Source organism: Pan paniscus, chromosome 19 (genome assembly GCF_029289425.2).
Source record: "Pan paniscus chromosome 19, NHGRI_mPanPan1-v2.0_pri, whole genome shotgun sequence".
Lineage (NCBI taxonomy): Eukaryota > Metazoa > Chordata > Mammalia > Primates > Hominidae > Pan > Pan paniscus.
The window spans coordinates 36,853,228-36,866,337 of NC_073268.2; the positions used below are offsets into that span (position 1 = coordinate 36,853,228).

Sequence of the window (13,110 nt, forward strand, 5' to 3'; positions counted from 1 at the left end):
TCTTCTGCCTTTGAAGGTCATCTGAACCACAGGCTGTCAACATCTCTGGGACCTCACAGACTTGGAGAATCTGATAGAGGCCGTGGGCCTTCTTATCAGGGAAATGCACACATGTGCCCAACAACCTGTGCACAATTTCTGGGGGATCAGAACCTTAGAAGCCTCTACCGGTAAGGCCTCCCCCGGACACAGTGTGTCTGCAGACTACCAGCAGGGGCCTGGCATTTCCACCCATCCCACACTGCTCAAATGTTCCAAAGAAGGCAAACACACACCTAAAGCATGAGGGAAGTAGTAAGAGTTGGGGTGTGGTTTCTCCCCAAACCCCAGGTGGGAAGGCAAAATGCCTCTCTGAATCCTCATGCTTTTGCTTAAAAGTTAAGAGTGTATCATGCATTCTGCTCCAAAATGTGTCCACGTTTGCTTTAATAAAAATGTATTTCCTTGCCCTCCCTGTGACATATCTTCGGGGGAAAATGGACCCTTCTGGGAGAAGAGCCATATCTTCCCAATGTTTTGGGGTAATCCCCTGCGTGCATCCTAGAGCTAGTAACCAGGGGAACCACAACAAAAAACCGGTGTGAAACTGCAGAGGCTGCTCAGCTGTTCAGAGGGAGCCTCCGGGAGGCGGGTTCTCAGGGCCCTGACTGCTGCCCTGCACACACCTGAGCAACGCCATATGGACGGTCCTCTAAGGACTCACAGATGCTCCAAGTCAACCCCCTAATGGAGCTGGCTTAGGGAATAGAAAAGCCTGGAGTAACCAAAATACTGTGACTTCAAGACAGTCCTGTTCAACCCAAGAAAAAAACAGCTACAGTCTTTGTTTTAAACACCATTATGCTCATCACCTTCAGTTACAGTAAAAAGCACTGATCTCAAGCACTTTAGGGGCAGGAATGAAAAGGTTGGTACACAGTAAGTGTAGAAAACAATTTTTGCAGAAGGGACTCAATGTATTGACTTACTGAAAGCGTTTTCCTTTAAACTTTCTGCAATAAGAAGGCATTTCCAGCAATGGCCAGCAGATGGCACTGTGTGGTAAGGCACAGAAGGGTGAAGCCCACTAAGAGAAGCCCGCAGACCTTCCCAAATGGGTTTCTACTTCTCTAAGACATTGTGCATAAGATATCCTCCCATCATTGTGCAAGGGAGGATACGGTGACATATGCTCATAAGGCATTAGCAAAAAGTCTTCTCCCCATTCTATAAACCGAGATTCTAGTCCTCCTTCTGCCATCTCCTAGCAGTGTGACCTTGAAAAGGTCGCCTGCAGTCTCTGTGCCAAGAGGCTGGATGGGATGGATTCCAGGGTCCCTCCCAGCAAGAACTTCTCACGTAAGAGGCCTACCACCAGGGCACTTACCCTGCCCTCTTCCCATCCTCTATGGGCAGTCAGCTCTCAGAACAGGTGGAGGGAGACTCAAGTATCTCCAAAGGTACCCAGAGAGAGGGCGCCCAGGTGGGCAGGACAGAAGGGGTCACAGCAAAGGGCAGTTAATGGAACCATGCAAAGGACTCACCTGGAAAGATAAACTGCTGTCTATGATGAATGAAGTAGGCAGCTTTAAACAGAAGAGGAGGTGAGTCACACACACAGAACGGCCAACGCAGGAGGGAGGAGCGGAATTGCAGGTACCGGCTTGGGAGGCAGGGACTTGTTACTGGGCTGGGACAGCCCTACCCCAGATGGACCTGGCAAGGACAGGCCAAACCATGCAGGAAGGAGGAAAAGAGCTGGGAGAAAATGGGCCCTGGCAGGAGTCTGCAGGACTAAAGGGGCTTGCACTGGAGGATTGGGCATTCCAAGACCCCGTCTCTGGTCACCAGCACTCTGTGAAATGCATGTGAGCCCAGAAGGGCAAAATACAATGGGAGAGAAACAGTGATTCTGAAAAGTTTAACAGTGTTATGTACGGAAGAATGGCCTCCTCCCCCTGAGCCCCACCTGTACCTCCAGAGTGTCTCAACCTTACCACTCCCTACCCACATTGTTTTCTCTCTCTCTCATAGGTGACTGAAAAGGATACACTGGGGTTCTGGAAGCTGACAGCATGTTCCAACCTCAATTCTGCCACATAACTAGGCTCTGGGACCTTAGGGAGTTGGCTAACCTCTCCAGCTGTCTCACTGTCAAATGGGGGTGTAAATACAGTCATGTGCCACGGAATGTTGTTTTGGTCAACAAGGGACCACATACACGACGGTGGCCCTAATTATAATGGAGTGGGAAAATTCCTCTTGCCTAGTGATGTGGTAGCTGTGGTAACAGGGCAGCGCCATGCATTCCTCACGTGTCTGTGGTGACGCTGGCGGGAAATAATCCACGGAACTACATGCTGTATAAAAGGATGGCATGCACGATTATGCACGGTAGCATCTTACTTGATAATGAGAATAAACAACTGTATTACTGGTTTATGTATTTACTATATTGTACTTTTAATCATTTAAAAAAATTTTTTTATTTATATATTTATTTTTTGAGACAGAGTCCTGCTCTGTTGTCCAGGCTGGAATGCAATGGCACAATCTCAGCTCACTGCAACCTCTGCTTCCTGGGTTCAAGCGATTCTCCTGCCTCAGCCTCCCAAATAGCTGGGATTACAGGCGCCCAGCCCACCACCATGCCTGGCTAATTTTTGTATTTTTAGTAGAGACGGGGTTTCACTATGTTGGCCAGGCTGGTCTTGAACTCCTGATCTCAGGTGATCCGCCCACCTTGGCCTCCCAAAGTGCTGGGATTACAGGCGTGAGCCACCACATCCAGTCTTTTAATCATGATTTTAGAGTATACTTGTTCTACTTACGAAAAAAAAAAAAAAAGTTATCTGTAAACTAGCCTCAGGCAGGTCCTTCAGGAGGTATCCAGAAGGTGGCACTGTTATCACAGGAGATGCCAGCTCCATGTATGTCACTGCCCCGAAGACCTTCTGGTGGGACAAGATGTGGAGGTGGAAGACAGTGATATTGATGATCCTGAGGCTGCACAGGCCTAGGCTAGCGTGTGTGTCTTAGTTAACAAAAAAGTTTAAAAAGTAAAAGAAAAAATAAGGATTTTAAAAATAGAAAAAAGCTTATAAAAATTCAAAAAAAAAGTTTCTGTACAGCTATACAATATGTTTGTTTTGGGCTAAGTGTTATTACAAAAGAGTCCAAGTTAAAAAAAATGTTTAAAGATTATAATGTAAAAAAGTTGTAAGCTAAGGTTAATTTATTATTGAGGAGAATATTTTAAAATAAATTTAGTATAGCCTAAGTGTTTAGTGTTTATAAAGTCTACAATAGTGTACAGGAATTCTTCCAGAGCAGCTTCCAGTCCCCTACAAATAAAGAACAATTGATTGATTGATTGATTTAGAGACAGAGTCTTGCTCTGTCACCCAGGCTGGAGTGCAGTGGCGCAATCTCAGCTCACTGCAACCTCCACATCCTGGGTTCAAGCGATTCTCATGCCTCAGCCTCCTGAGTAGCTGGGACTACAGGTGTGTGCCACCACACTTGGCTAATTTTGTATTTTTAGTAGAGATGGGGTTTCACCATGTTGGCCAGGCTGGTCTTGAACTCCCGGCCTCAAGTGATCCGCCTACCTCGGCCTCCCAAAATGCTGGAATTACAGGCATAAGCCACTGTGCCCAGCCCTATTTTTAATATTTTATGCTGTATATTTACTGTAGCTTTTCTGTGTTCAGATGTTTAGATACACAAATATTTAGCATTGTGCTACAACTGCCTACAATATTCAGTACAGTCACATGCTGCATAGGTCTGCAGTCTAGAAACAACAGGCTACACCACATAGCCGAGGCGTGTGGAGGACTATACCATCTGGGTTTACGTAAGTACGCTCTATGATGCTCACGTAACAATGAAATCATGGAATCTATCTCTCAGAACATTTCCCCGTTGTGAAGCAGCACGTGACTATAATCTTTTCCCAGGTTTACCCCTGAAGTTCAAGTGCAATGCCCCTGCACAGCACAGAGCAGGGGGACGATAGGAGGCGTGCCTTCTCCAGCTGAACCACCGGGCCAGCGGGGCGGGCAGTGGGGGTTGGGGGGAGGGTTGACCCATTGGTGCTGCCACGACCAAAGAGACAGGATCTTGGAGAGAGTGAGGCCTCTGTGCAGGGGACGATGAAGGCCCAATCTGGGGACATCAGGGAAAGCAGCAAGGGTCTGGCTGATTGTGCAAAAAGAACTTTTTCTGTGACTGCCGTGTTCCAAACACACCCTTTCCTTTTACAAAAACCCAAACTGGGAGGTTTAGCAAAAGGCACAGTTTCAGAGCATAATAAAGACAGAGCAGAATGGGAGAGGAGGTTAATCAAATGGGCCATCACTCAATGCAGGGAGGGGAGGGGCGTGCTCAGGACAACGCGTGAATGTCAGGAGATATCCAGCCATGTGCGTACTGAGGTGAAGGCAAAGAGAGAGATTCCTACAAGATCTCCGTCTCCACCGTCCCCAAAAGAAGTCCCAGGAGAAGCTCCCTGGCCTCCTGCTGGCTGGGTATGGCTCCAGCTGGGGCTCTCCTGGCACAGGGAGAGCTGTGCCTGTCCTCATGGACCTGGAGCTCCAGAGGCCAGAGACAGGGGCCTGACCTGGACTCTATGGGCTGGAGACGGCCTGTGGCTGGGTCCAGAGCAAACAGGAGTGTCACAGTCACCTTCCTTCCTCTGGGACTGCGAACTGTAATAAACTGAAGGCTGAGACTGACTCTGAGGAGCTGCCAGGGAGGCCGAGGCAGCAGCTCAGTCCCAAAATGGGCAGGTGGGCTTCACTCTGCTGCTTGGAGAGGCAGACACCCCCGGGCCAGCAGCTGAGGGCAGGAGAGGCTGGAATCCTGACCTCTCCCCACAGACACCAGGCAGTGGGCTGGGGTGGAGCTGGAGGTCAGCTCTGGCTCAGGTCTACTCTGCTTTAAACTCCTGTGGGACTCAGTGTCTTCATCCACACAATGGGAACAACCTAATTCCAACTTTACATGGTCACCTATCTTATAAAGGGAACGAACGAGAGGTCTCCTTGAAGGAGCTTACCCAGATCACGAGTGGGAAGCAGCAGGACCCCAGATTCCCTCCCTGAGGCCTTCTAGCTCCCTGTGTTGCTGGCCATGCCTCCTGGGAGCTCAGAAGCCAGTCCCGAGAAAGTGAGCACTGCCCAGGAGAGGCCACCCCATGAAGAGGAGGGCAGCGTGGGGATTATGTTATGTCAGACAGACTTGGGTTTGATCTCCATTCTGCCACTTACAGGCTGTACAACTCATGGCAAGCCCCTCCCTCTCTCTGAACCTCAGTATTCCCATCTGTAAAACAACAGCATCAACCTCAGAGCTATTGTGCTTGGGGCGCCTGACAAGTACTTCATAAACATCAGCTCTTAGCTGTGACCATGTCTGACCTTGAATCTGCCGAACTTGGGTCTGCTGAGAAGGGGATCTGACTGTACCCCTTAGAACCCAGAAAAGCCTGGAGATGTGGTACCTGGGAAGTTGAACCTGCTGTCCCGCTGGCCAGGTGAGGGGTTGGGGGGCGTGGTGGCGCTGGATGGGTTGGATGATGTCGGGAAGGGCGCCGGTGAGGAGGGTGTGGAGGAGGTGGTGGAGGAAGGGTTGCTGCTGGAGTCCAGGTGATTCATGGCCGGAGGGTGCTCCTGCAGGACCAGAGATGTTGGGAATGGCAGGGCTGTCCCTGCCCCACCTGCCTCCCACCAGCCACACCCTCCCTTCCCCACCTGGAAAGGAAGCAGTCAGCCCAGGGAATCCTCAGGGTCTGACATTTTACACATCTAACATTTGAGGAAGGGCAGCGCACAGAGGCCCTCGCCTCAGTGCTCACTCCCCGGGGGGCTCCTGCTCAGCTTTCTGATTTCAGCTCAAGCACACTCTTCCCAGAAGCCTTTCCTGCACCCTGGCTGGGACCACGCTCCTCCTCTCCATCCTGGCACAGTTCCCAGCAGTTTTTCATCAGGGCACCGTGTCTACTGCAGATGTCCACGGGCACTTTCCTGATGAAAGTCTCTCCCACTACCTTGTGTGTTCCATGAGGCCAGGGTGACCGTCACATACTCAGTGACTGGCTCTGAGCTGGGCACACATTAGCATTTTATAATGAATTAAGTTCAGGCTCTGATAAATGTTATATCATGTCTGCTAGGCACCAGGCACTCTGCCAGAAGTAGGGAGACCAATGATAAGCGAGAGGTGTACAGTCCTTTTCTTTGGAAACCTGGCTGAATCAAAGGCACTGTGAAGTCTTAGAGTCAAACTACAAAACCCTGAAGAGGTGATGGCTTGGGCTAGTGCGGTCTGCCATTTTGGAGGGGTAAGAATTCTGGAGCTAGAAAGAACTTTCTAGAAGATGACCACAGGAGTTGGTTTGTCAGGACAGGCCTGGTTCACTCATGTTGTCCCAACTTAAATGTTAATGTCATCCCTTCGACACTCAAAGCAAGCATGCTCCCCCTGCTAATGGATCACATCAACCAGTGCTTGCCATGGGAAACACGTTTGGTGCCTAGTGAGACATCTTTAGGAGGCCCTTGGACACAACACAGAGGATGCTGCGCCAGGGAGGAGGGGCACTCTGTTTCCTATCTTGCTCTGCCTGAGAGAAGGCCTCGGCCTGAGCTGCTATGTCTTTAATGCCTCTCCAACACTGGTTCATTGCCCATTCAACAGAGTGAGGGCTTCAAGCTCCAAGCCTTAAGCAAGTGTGATAACCAGATGAAGCTTAGTAACTTTTTGGTTTTAACTGTGCTTGTTTTAATGATTACCTTCCATCTGTAGGGATCATGGTTTTTCCAATTACGATAGTGATGATTACATAAAAATGAAGTGTTATAAGTAAGTATTAGCCCAGGTGGTACCTGGTTCAGACAGAAACCATAAAGATGGTTTTCAGCTTTGATGAAGTTTGGGCGGCACTGATTATCAACTCAATCCACGCTACGTGCCACCATGGCCCCACTGCAGAGCTCAGGGGAGAAGGGCCCAGGGAAGCCAAGGGCTTTGCCCACGGTCATGGGAGATGGGCCTGGCATGATCCTGGCTCCAGGATGCCTTGTGGCCATGGCTCCCCAGCCACAGCACAGAGGAGACCCCTGAGAACGGCACCAGCATCTCACAGCTCCGAGCAAGAGCCTGTGGGAGCAAAGCACCACCAGACAGGCCTGGGAAGGGAGGGCTGCTGCACTAGAAATGGAAAAGGGGGGCAAAGGGAGAATGTGGGGGGCAGGGAGCCCTGGGAAGGGAGGGCTGCTGCACTAGAAATGAGAAAAGGGGGGTGAAGGGAGAAAGTGGGGGGCAGGGAGAGAGGCCTAAGCTCCAGCTTCTCCCTGTGGCCAAAAAGAGCACTGGGTTTGGAGGCAGACAGACTGGAATTCTCAGCCAGCTTCCACCACCACTTAGCTGGGTGACTCTAGGCAACTTCCTCCACCTCTCTGAGCTTCCATTTCCTCAACCACAAAAATAAAACATCAACACCTATATCAGAGCGTTACTGCGCTGATCAGTAGCATCACAAAGGTGGGAGTGTGTGGTACATAGCAGGTGACTAATACATGTTTGTTCCACATTCTTTTGCAGACCTGCTAGCCAGGAGCACCCAGAAGTTTGGGTCCCAGCAAGGCCAAAAGACCAACAGAGAGAGGGCTCCAGGGGGATTCTACATTAGGCAGGACCCTGGATCTGACCAGTGCTTCCTGAATGCAAACATCAATTCACCTGGGGGTGGGAGAGGAATTACTTGGTTAAAGAAGTTGAGGCCAAGTTGGGTTAAATGCTAAGTTCAACAGGTTTATTTGCTGCAGGCCGTGAAGGCTCTGGGGCACACAGTGACCTCTGGAATCTACTGGCCAGGGATAGTTGACATCATGTGGTGCCAAGCTAGAAGTGGGAGCTGGATCCACTGAACCCTCCCTCTTCTCACTCATGCTCCAAGGCTCAGGACCCTCCATCAGTCCCTCTGTGATCCTGGACAAATGATCCAACCTTTCAGAGCCACTGTATAGTAGTATGGGGGTAACAGCTGCCAGGTCATAGGGTTGTTCAATCATTCAACAATCAATATGCTGGTTTCCTGACTGCCTATTTTGTGCTTGGTGCCAACGAGAGCAAGACAGCATCACTGGGCCCTCAGGGAGCATCTGTGCTGAAGGGGAATGTGGGGTGGACAGGGGTGGAGGGGCAGGTAGTGGGAGAAGAGGTCAAAGGGGAACAGGATAAACACCTCTCAGCACCATGTGTGGCCCCTAGTGAGAACTCAGTAATGGTTAGCTTATGTTATCATAGCAACCTTCAGTGGGATCCTGGAGGGCCACTGCTCTCAGAGATGAGAGGCCTCTGGCACCACCACTGTATGGACTTAGAGGTCGAGCAGGTGCACGCAGGAGGGGCTCATGGGGAAGGTGGGACAGAGAGAGAGTGCTGTGAGGAGGGCTGAGGGGTGGTGTCCAGGTGGGTGGAGATGCAGGACTGAACATGATGGGCAGGGGGTCGTGCAGGACCCACAGGCATGCGGGGTGTGCTTGGTGTAGCTGGAGAGGAGAGGCAGGGGCAATTATGACATTGTTGGCAATGGGGGCAGGGGGCACTGCATTCCTGCTGAGGAATTGATCCTATCTGTGACGGGCTGGGAAAATAATTACTAGTTGATGATATGGTACTGCTCCCTACAAGTTCATGAACATTCTCTCTTTACCCTTCAAATACCCTGTGAATGAAGCATTAGTAACCCCAATTTACAAAGCAGAAAGTGAGGCTCAGAGAGGTCAAGTGGCTCACTCAAGGTCATGGAAGCAAGAGAGGAGCTGGAACTCAAAGCCAGGGCTGGGCAGCTGCTGTGGTCTGAATGACTGTGAACTCCCACAACTCACATGCTGAAACCCTAGCACCCAAGGAGGTGGTACTGGGAGCTGGAGCCTCTGGGAGGTAACTGGGTCATCAGGGCAGAGCCCTCAGGAACAGGACTGGAGCCCTCATGGAAGGGCTCGAGGGAGCTTGCTGGGCCCCTCCACCATGGGAGGATGCGGCACGAGTGACATCTGTGAGAAGGTGGACCTTCCCAAGACATCGAGTCTACTGGCACCTTGATCTTCCCAGCCTCCAGAACCATGAGAAACTAATTTCTGTTGTTTTTAAGCTACCCAGTCTATGATATTTTGTTACGGTAGCCTGAACACACTAAGACAGGACCCTATCATCTTTCCCCCTGCCTCCCCATTCTGGGTGAGAAGCTACCACCAGAGGGAAACGAGAGGCAGGAGAGAGGACAGGTGCAGGCCCATGGCAGACTGTCAGGCCTGGGGCAGCTGGCCTTCTTGTCTGACAGTAAGAGGTGGCCCTGGCTCTCTCAGAGCAGCCACTGAAGCTGTATCTTCAGGGTCCCCAGTATGAATTGGCCACATTGCCTGTCTTTCTCTTCCGGCCTGAGCCATGTGGCCAGCCACAGCCACGGGGCAACTGGGCACATGCTCATCGGGGGGGCACACGCTAAGCCCCTGGTCTGGGGCTGCAGGTAGAACACACTTAAAAATACACAGCCAAAACCACAGCAGCCAGAAGCCTGCACCCAGCAGCCAGCCAGGATGGGAGCTGCTGTCAGAAGCCATCAGCACTGGCACCTCCCAGATGCCAGGCATACCTGTGCAAAGAGGCCCATGACAGGGGTGCCAACCCTCCTGGGGGACACAGGCTTTGCAGACTCTGTCTAGCTGCAGAGGACACCCGTCTGCCTCAGCAGAGAAGCCTGACCTGGCTATGGATGGAAATGCACTCTTTGTATTACTTTTGGGTGCATTCTTGTGAGGGCAGCAAAGCCTTGCTTGGTGGGTGCCACGGCAATTGCTTTAATGAACAACTGAAGGTGTATCTGCTGCACTGTGACTAAGGGCCCAGGTTTTGGGGCTGGGCGGCTGCCGAGGCTACCACTCTGGGATTGTCTCTTGCTCTCGGGATGCTGTGCTGTTTTCTCACCTGTGAAATGGATCCATATGTACCCTTCAGAACTATTGTGGGGCTCAAATGAAACAGCAATGGAAGAAGTTTCCAGTACACACTAAGCACACAGGAAGTGTTAGCCCAAAGGAGAAGGGACTGGGAATCACGGCTGTACCACCACAACTTAAATGTAAAGCCTCCTAGTGGCTCAAGATATGATCCCCAAGGCCACCCTCTGGCCACAAATCTGAGACGGTGGTGTCATGCCCAACTTCCCCACTGAGCCTCTGAGGCAGGGGTGCTTTATAGGAAGGAAGGCCAGTGGCAGAAGGGCATCCTCCCCAGCATTACCCAGCGTACCTTCTTTGTCAGTGCTTTGGGGAGGGTTCCAAAATGGGGTTCGGCTGCTCTGTCCACCGGGTTGTTGATGTCCGAGGGGACAGATTCTGTCCTCCGAAGCCGAGTTACTGTTTGAAAAGAGGGAAAACCCATCACCAGGGAACAGGTCAAGCTAAAGATTCACCCAAATCCAGAAGGCAGAGGAGAGGAAGGCAGAAAACTCACGTGGCAGGAAGGATATTCTACAGGCAGGGGCTTCTTTGGTACATTTGTTGTGACACTTCAACCTGGTAAAGAAGGGGAGGTTGGTGTGCAAAGCACCACATGGGGGGGCTCAGGCACACAGTGGTAGCTCTGTGTAGCATTCACTCAGGACTGTCTCCATTTTCACACACTTCTCAACAAATGTTAGCTCGAAAGTAGAGAACATCATGATATTAATAGTAATAGCAGCTGCTCCACTGAGCCACTATGCTGAGCATTTACCACGTTCTGCTGTCATCTATCCATCCTCACAGCAAAGCAGGTCTCATGATGCCCACTTCGACTTGCCCCAGGTTGCCCACCTATTTTTCCTTTGTAAAGAAAAGGAGACCCTCTACCCATATTGAAAAAGCTCAAGACAAATCTGAACTTACAAAAAAAGAATTAGACAGATAATGTTTGCTTTACCAAAGAATCCCAGGGACCCAAAGGGCAGCCCCTCCGGCTACATGTGTGCAATGGACCGTGAGGTCTGAGGGTCAGCCCCGGGCCAGGATTGGAAAGAACTGGATTCTCACTGTGGTCCTGCCTTCTGCACTGAGTCTTAGATTTCTCACTAATGGGCTGAGGGTGTCCTATCAACCTCATACTGCATCGCAGGACAGCCCTGGGCTCAGAGGTCATCCTGTGCTCCCCACATGATGGGAGCTAGAGGTCCCTAATGTAAACCAAGTGGCCAGGAGCCACAGGAGACCCAGACTAGAGAGAAAACTCAGCAACTCCCTAGAGGTCAGGAGTCGCTGGGAAAGTAATGGGTCCAGCTGATATGCACAAGACCCACCATCTACGGTCTGACTGGAGCCCAGATGCAATCACACATACTAGCTCAGGTTCTCAGAGCCATCCCCATGGTTGATGTATACATTAAAAATCAGGCCCAGAAAGGCAAGTGCCTTGCCCCAGATCACACAGCAATGCAGGGGCAGAGTGGGCTGGGCACCGAGCCTCCGAGGCCTCCCTGCATTAGGTGAGGACAGCCGGACAGCAGGGGACACACTCTGCTTAGCCCACACTGTTTCCTATCCTTGACCTTCCTTCCCACCAGAAACCACAAGGCATGAGAAAATAAAGTTGGACTTGTACAGAATCTGTACCCTCTGCTCACTCTCCCCTTCCGCAAGCCAACTCCCTGTTTTTACCATCGCCTGTCTGCCACCTCTCGAGGGCTACAAAATGCAAGGCTAAACTTCAGAACTCCTTACAGGTCCCAGAACAGTCCTCATATTCCTCCAGGCCTTAGTACAAGATGCACCCATGGCCTGGAATTCTCTTTTCCCCTTGGTCTACCTTGTAAACTTCTATTCATCCTTCAAAGCCCACCTCAAGTATTCCCTTCTTCCAGGAGTAACTTGCTTAGTCTCCCTGAAGAGGCCTGATCACTCCCTGGTGTGCTGAATAGGACTATGAATAGCAAGTATAGGGAAGCGCGTTTGATTTACTGAACTAAAAGTGTCTGCTCCCCCCACCCCCACTCCTCTTCCCATCACCTGCAATGCTTGCACTTCACTCCAAATATCATGCTCTTCTGGCACACGTGGCAGACCTGCGACAGCCAGGACTTGGTGGAGAACCTGCAGAGGGCGGACACAGGCACATGCTTGCACCAGCTGGGAGGCCAAGGCCCAGCCACAGAAGGTTTCCCATGGAGCTCCAGGGCAACTGGGAGTCTTGGCTCCATCTCAGAGCCCCGTGGGCCCTCTCCCAGAGAGGACAGAGATACCCAGGGGCCACTGCTTCTCCTCTCACATTTAAATTTCCCAGATGCAAAGTCATCATTGTCAATATGCTGAAGTTGGTGTGGTCATCTGGCAGTACCAATTTGGCAGCAGCAATCAAGAGTACAAGTGCGCATACCCTTTGACCCCACAGTTCTTAGGAATTCTTAGGAATTTATACAACACATAGGCCCACATGTGTTGCAAGATATATGGACAAGGTATGCCTGCAGCATGTTAGCAGCATAAAGACAGAAAATAACCTATGTGTCCATCGATAGGAGCTGACTAAAGTATGGTCTTTCCATACAATGGAACACTATGCAGCAAGAAACTAAAACAAGGACGCTCTTTCTGTCCAAATATGGAATGATCTCCAAATCACATTGTCAAGTTAAAAAAGTAAGGTACAATAAGATATGATCCCATTCACATGAAGTTCAAGTACAGGAAAAAAACTAAGCTATGACAATAGAAGTGAATAGTAACCACTGGATGGTAGCACTGTCAACTAGGGAGAACTAAAGGTAACTTTCTGGGTGCTGGAATGTTCTTCATCTTCATCTGGATGGTATACACAGGTGTGTGTATATGAATACATAAATTCACATACACACACACATGTGCATTTTGCTCTATATAAATTGTATCTCCATTTTTGAAAAAACAAAGTATAGGATTGTGTATAACATATGCAGTATTTGAGTAAAAAATAAAGGAGGAAACATATATACATATTTGTTTGTATAAAATATCTCTAGAAGACAACACACAGCTAACACCTCTTTAAAGAGGGGGTTGAGGAGTTGAGGACAGGAACAAGAGGGCAATTTTCTGTTGACGTTTCAACGTA

At 50.3% G+C, this 13,110-nt stretch overlaps 1 protein-coding gene across 4 annotated transcripts in view; it reads right to left on the reverse strand.

The window, feature by feature from the left end:
- KSR1 (kinase suppressor of ras 1) overlaps positions 1–13,110 on the reverse strand; it is a 168,647-nt gene that overhangs the window by 23,746 nt on the left and 131,791 nt on the right. For 3 of the 4 annotated variants that reach the window (XM_055102274.2, XM_055102273.2, XM_063598704.1), the window contains 5 exons: positions 12,030–12,113; positions 10,504–10,565; positions 10,300–10,406; positions 5,486–5,654; positions 1,524–1,565 (listed from right to left, as the gene is read on the reverse strand). In XM_055102274.2, coding sequence (XP_054958249.1) covers positions 1,524–1,565; positions 5,486–5,654; positions 10,300–10,406; positions 10,504–10,565; positions 12,030–12,113 — 464 coding nt within the window. The remainder of the gene's footprint in view (positions 1–1,523; positions 1,566–5,485; positions 5,655–10,299; positions 10,407–10,503; positions 10,566–12,029; positions 12,114–13,110) is intronic. The other variant, XM_063598705.1, reaches the window with a different exon arrangement.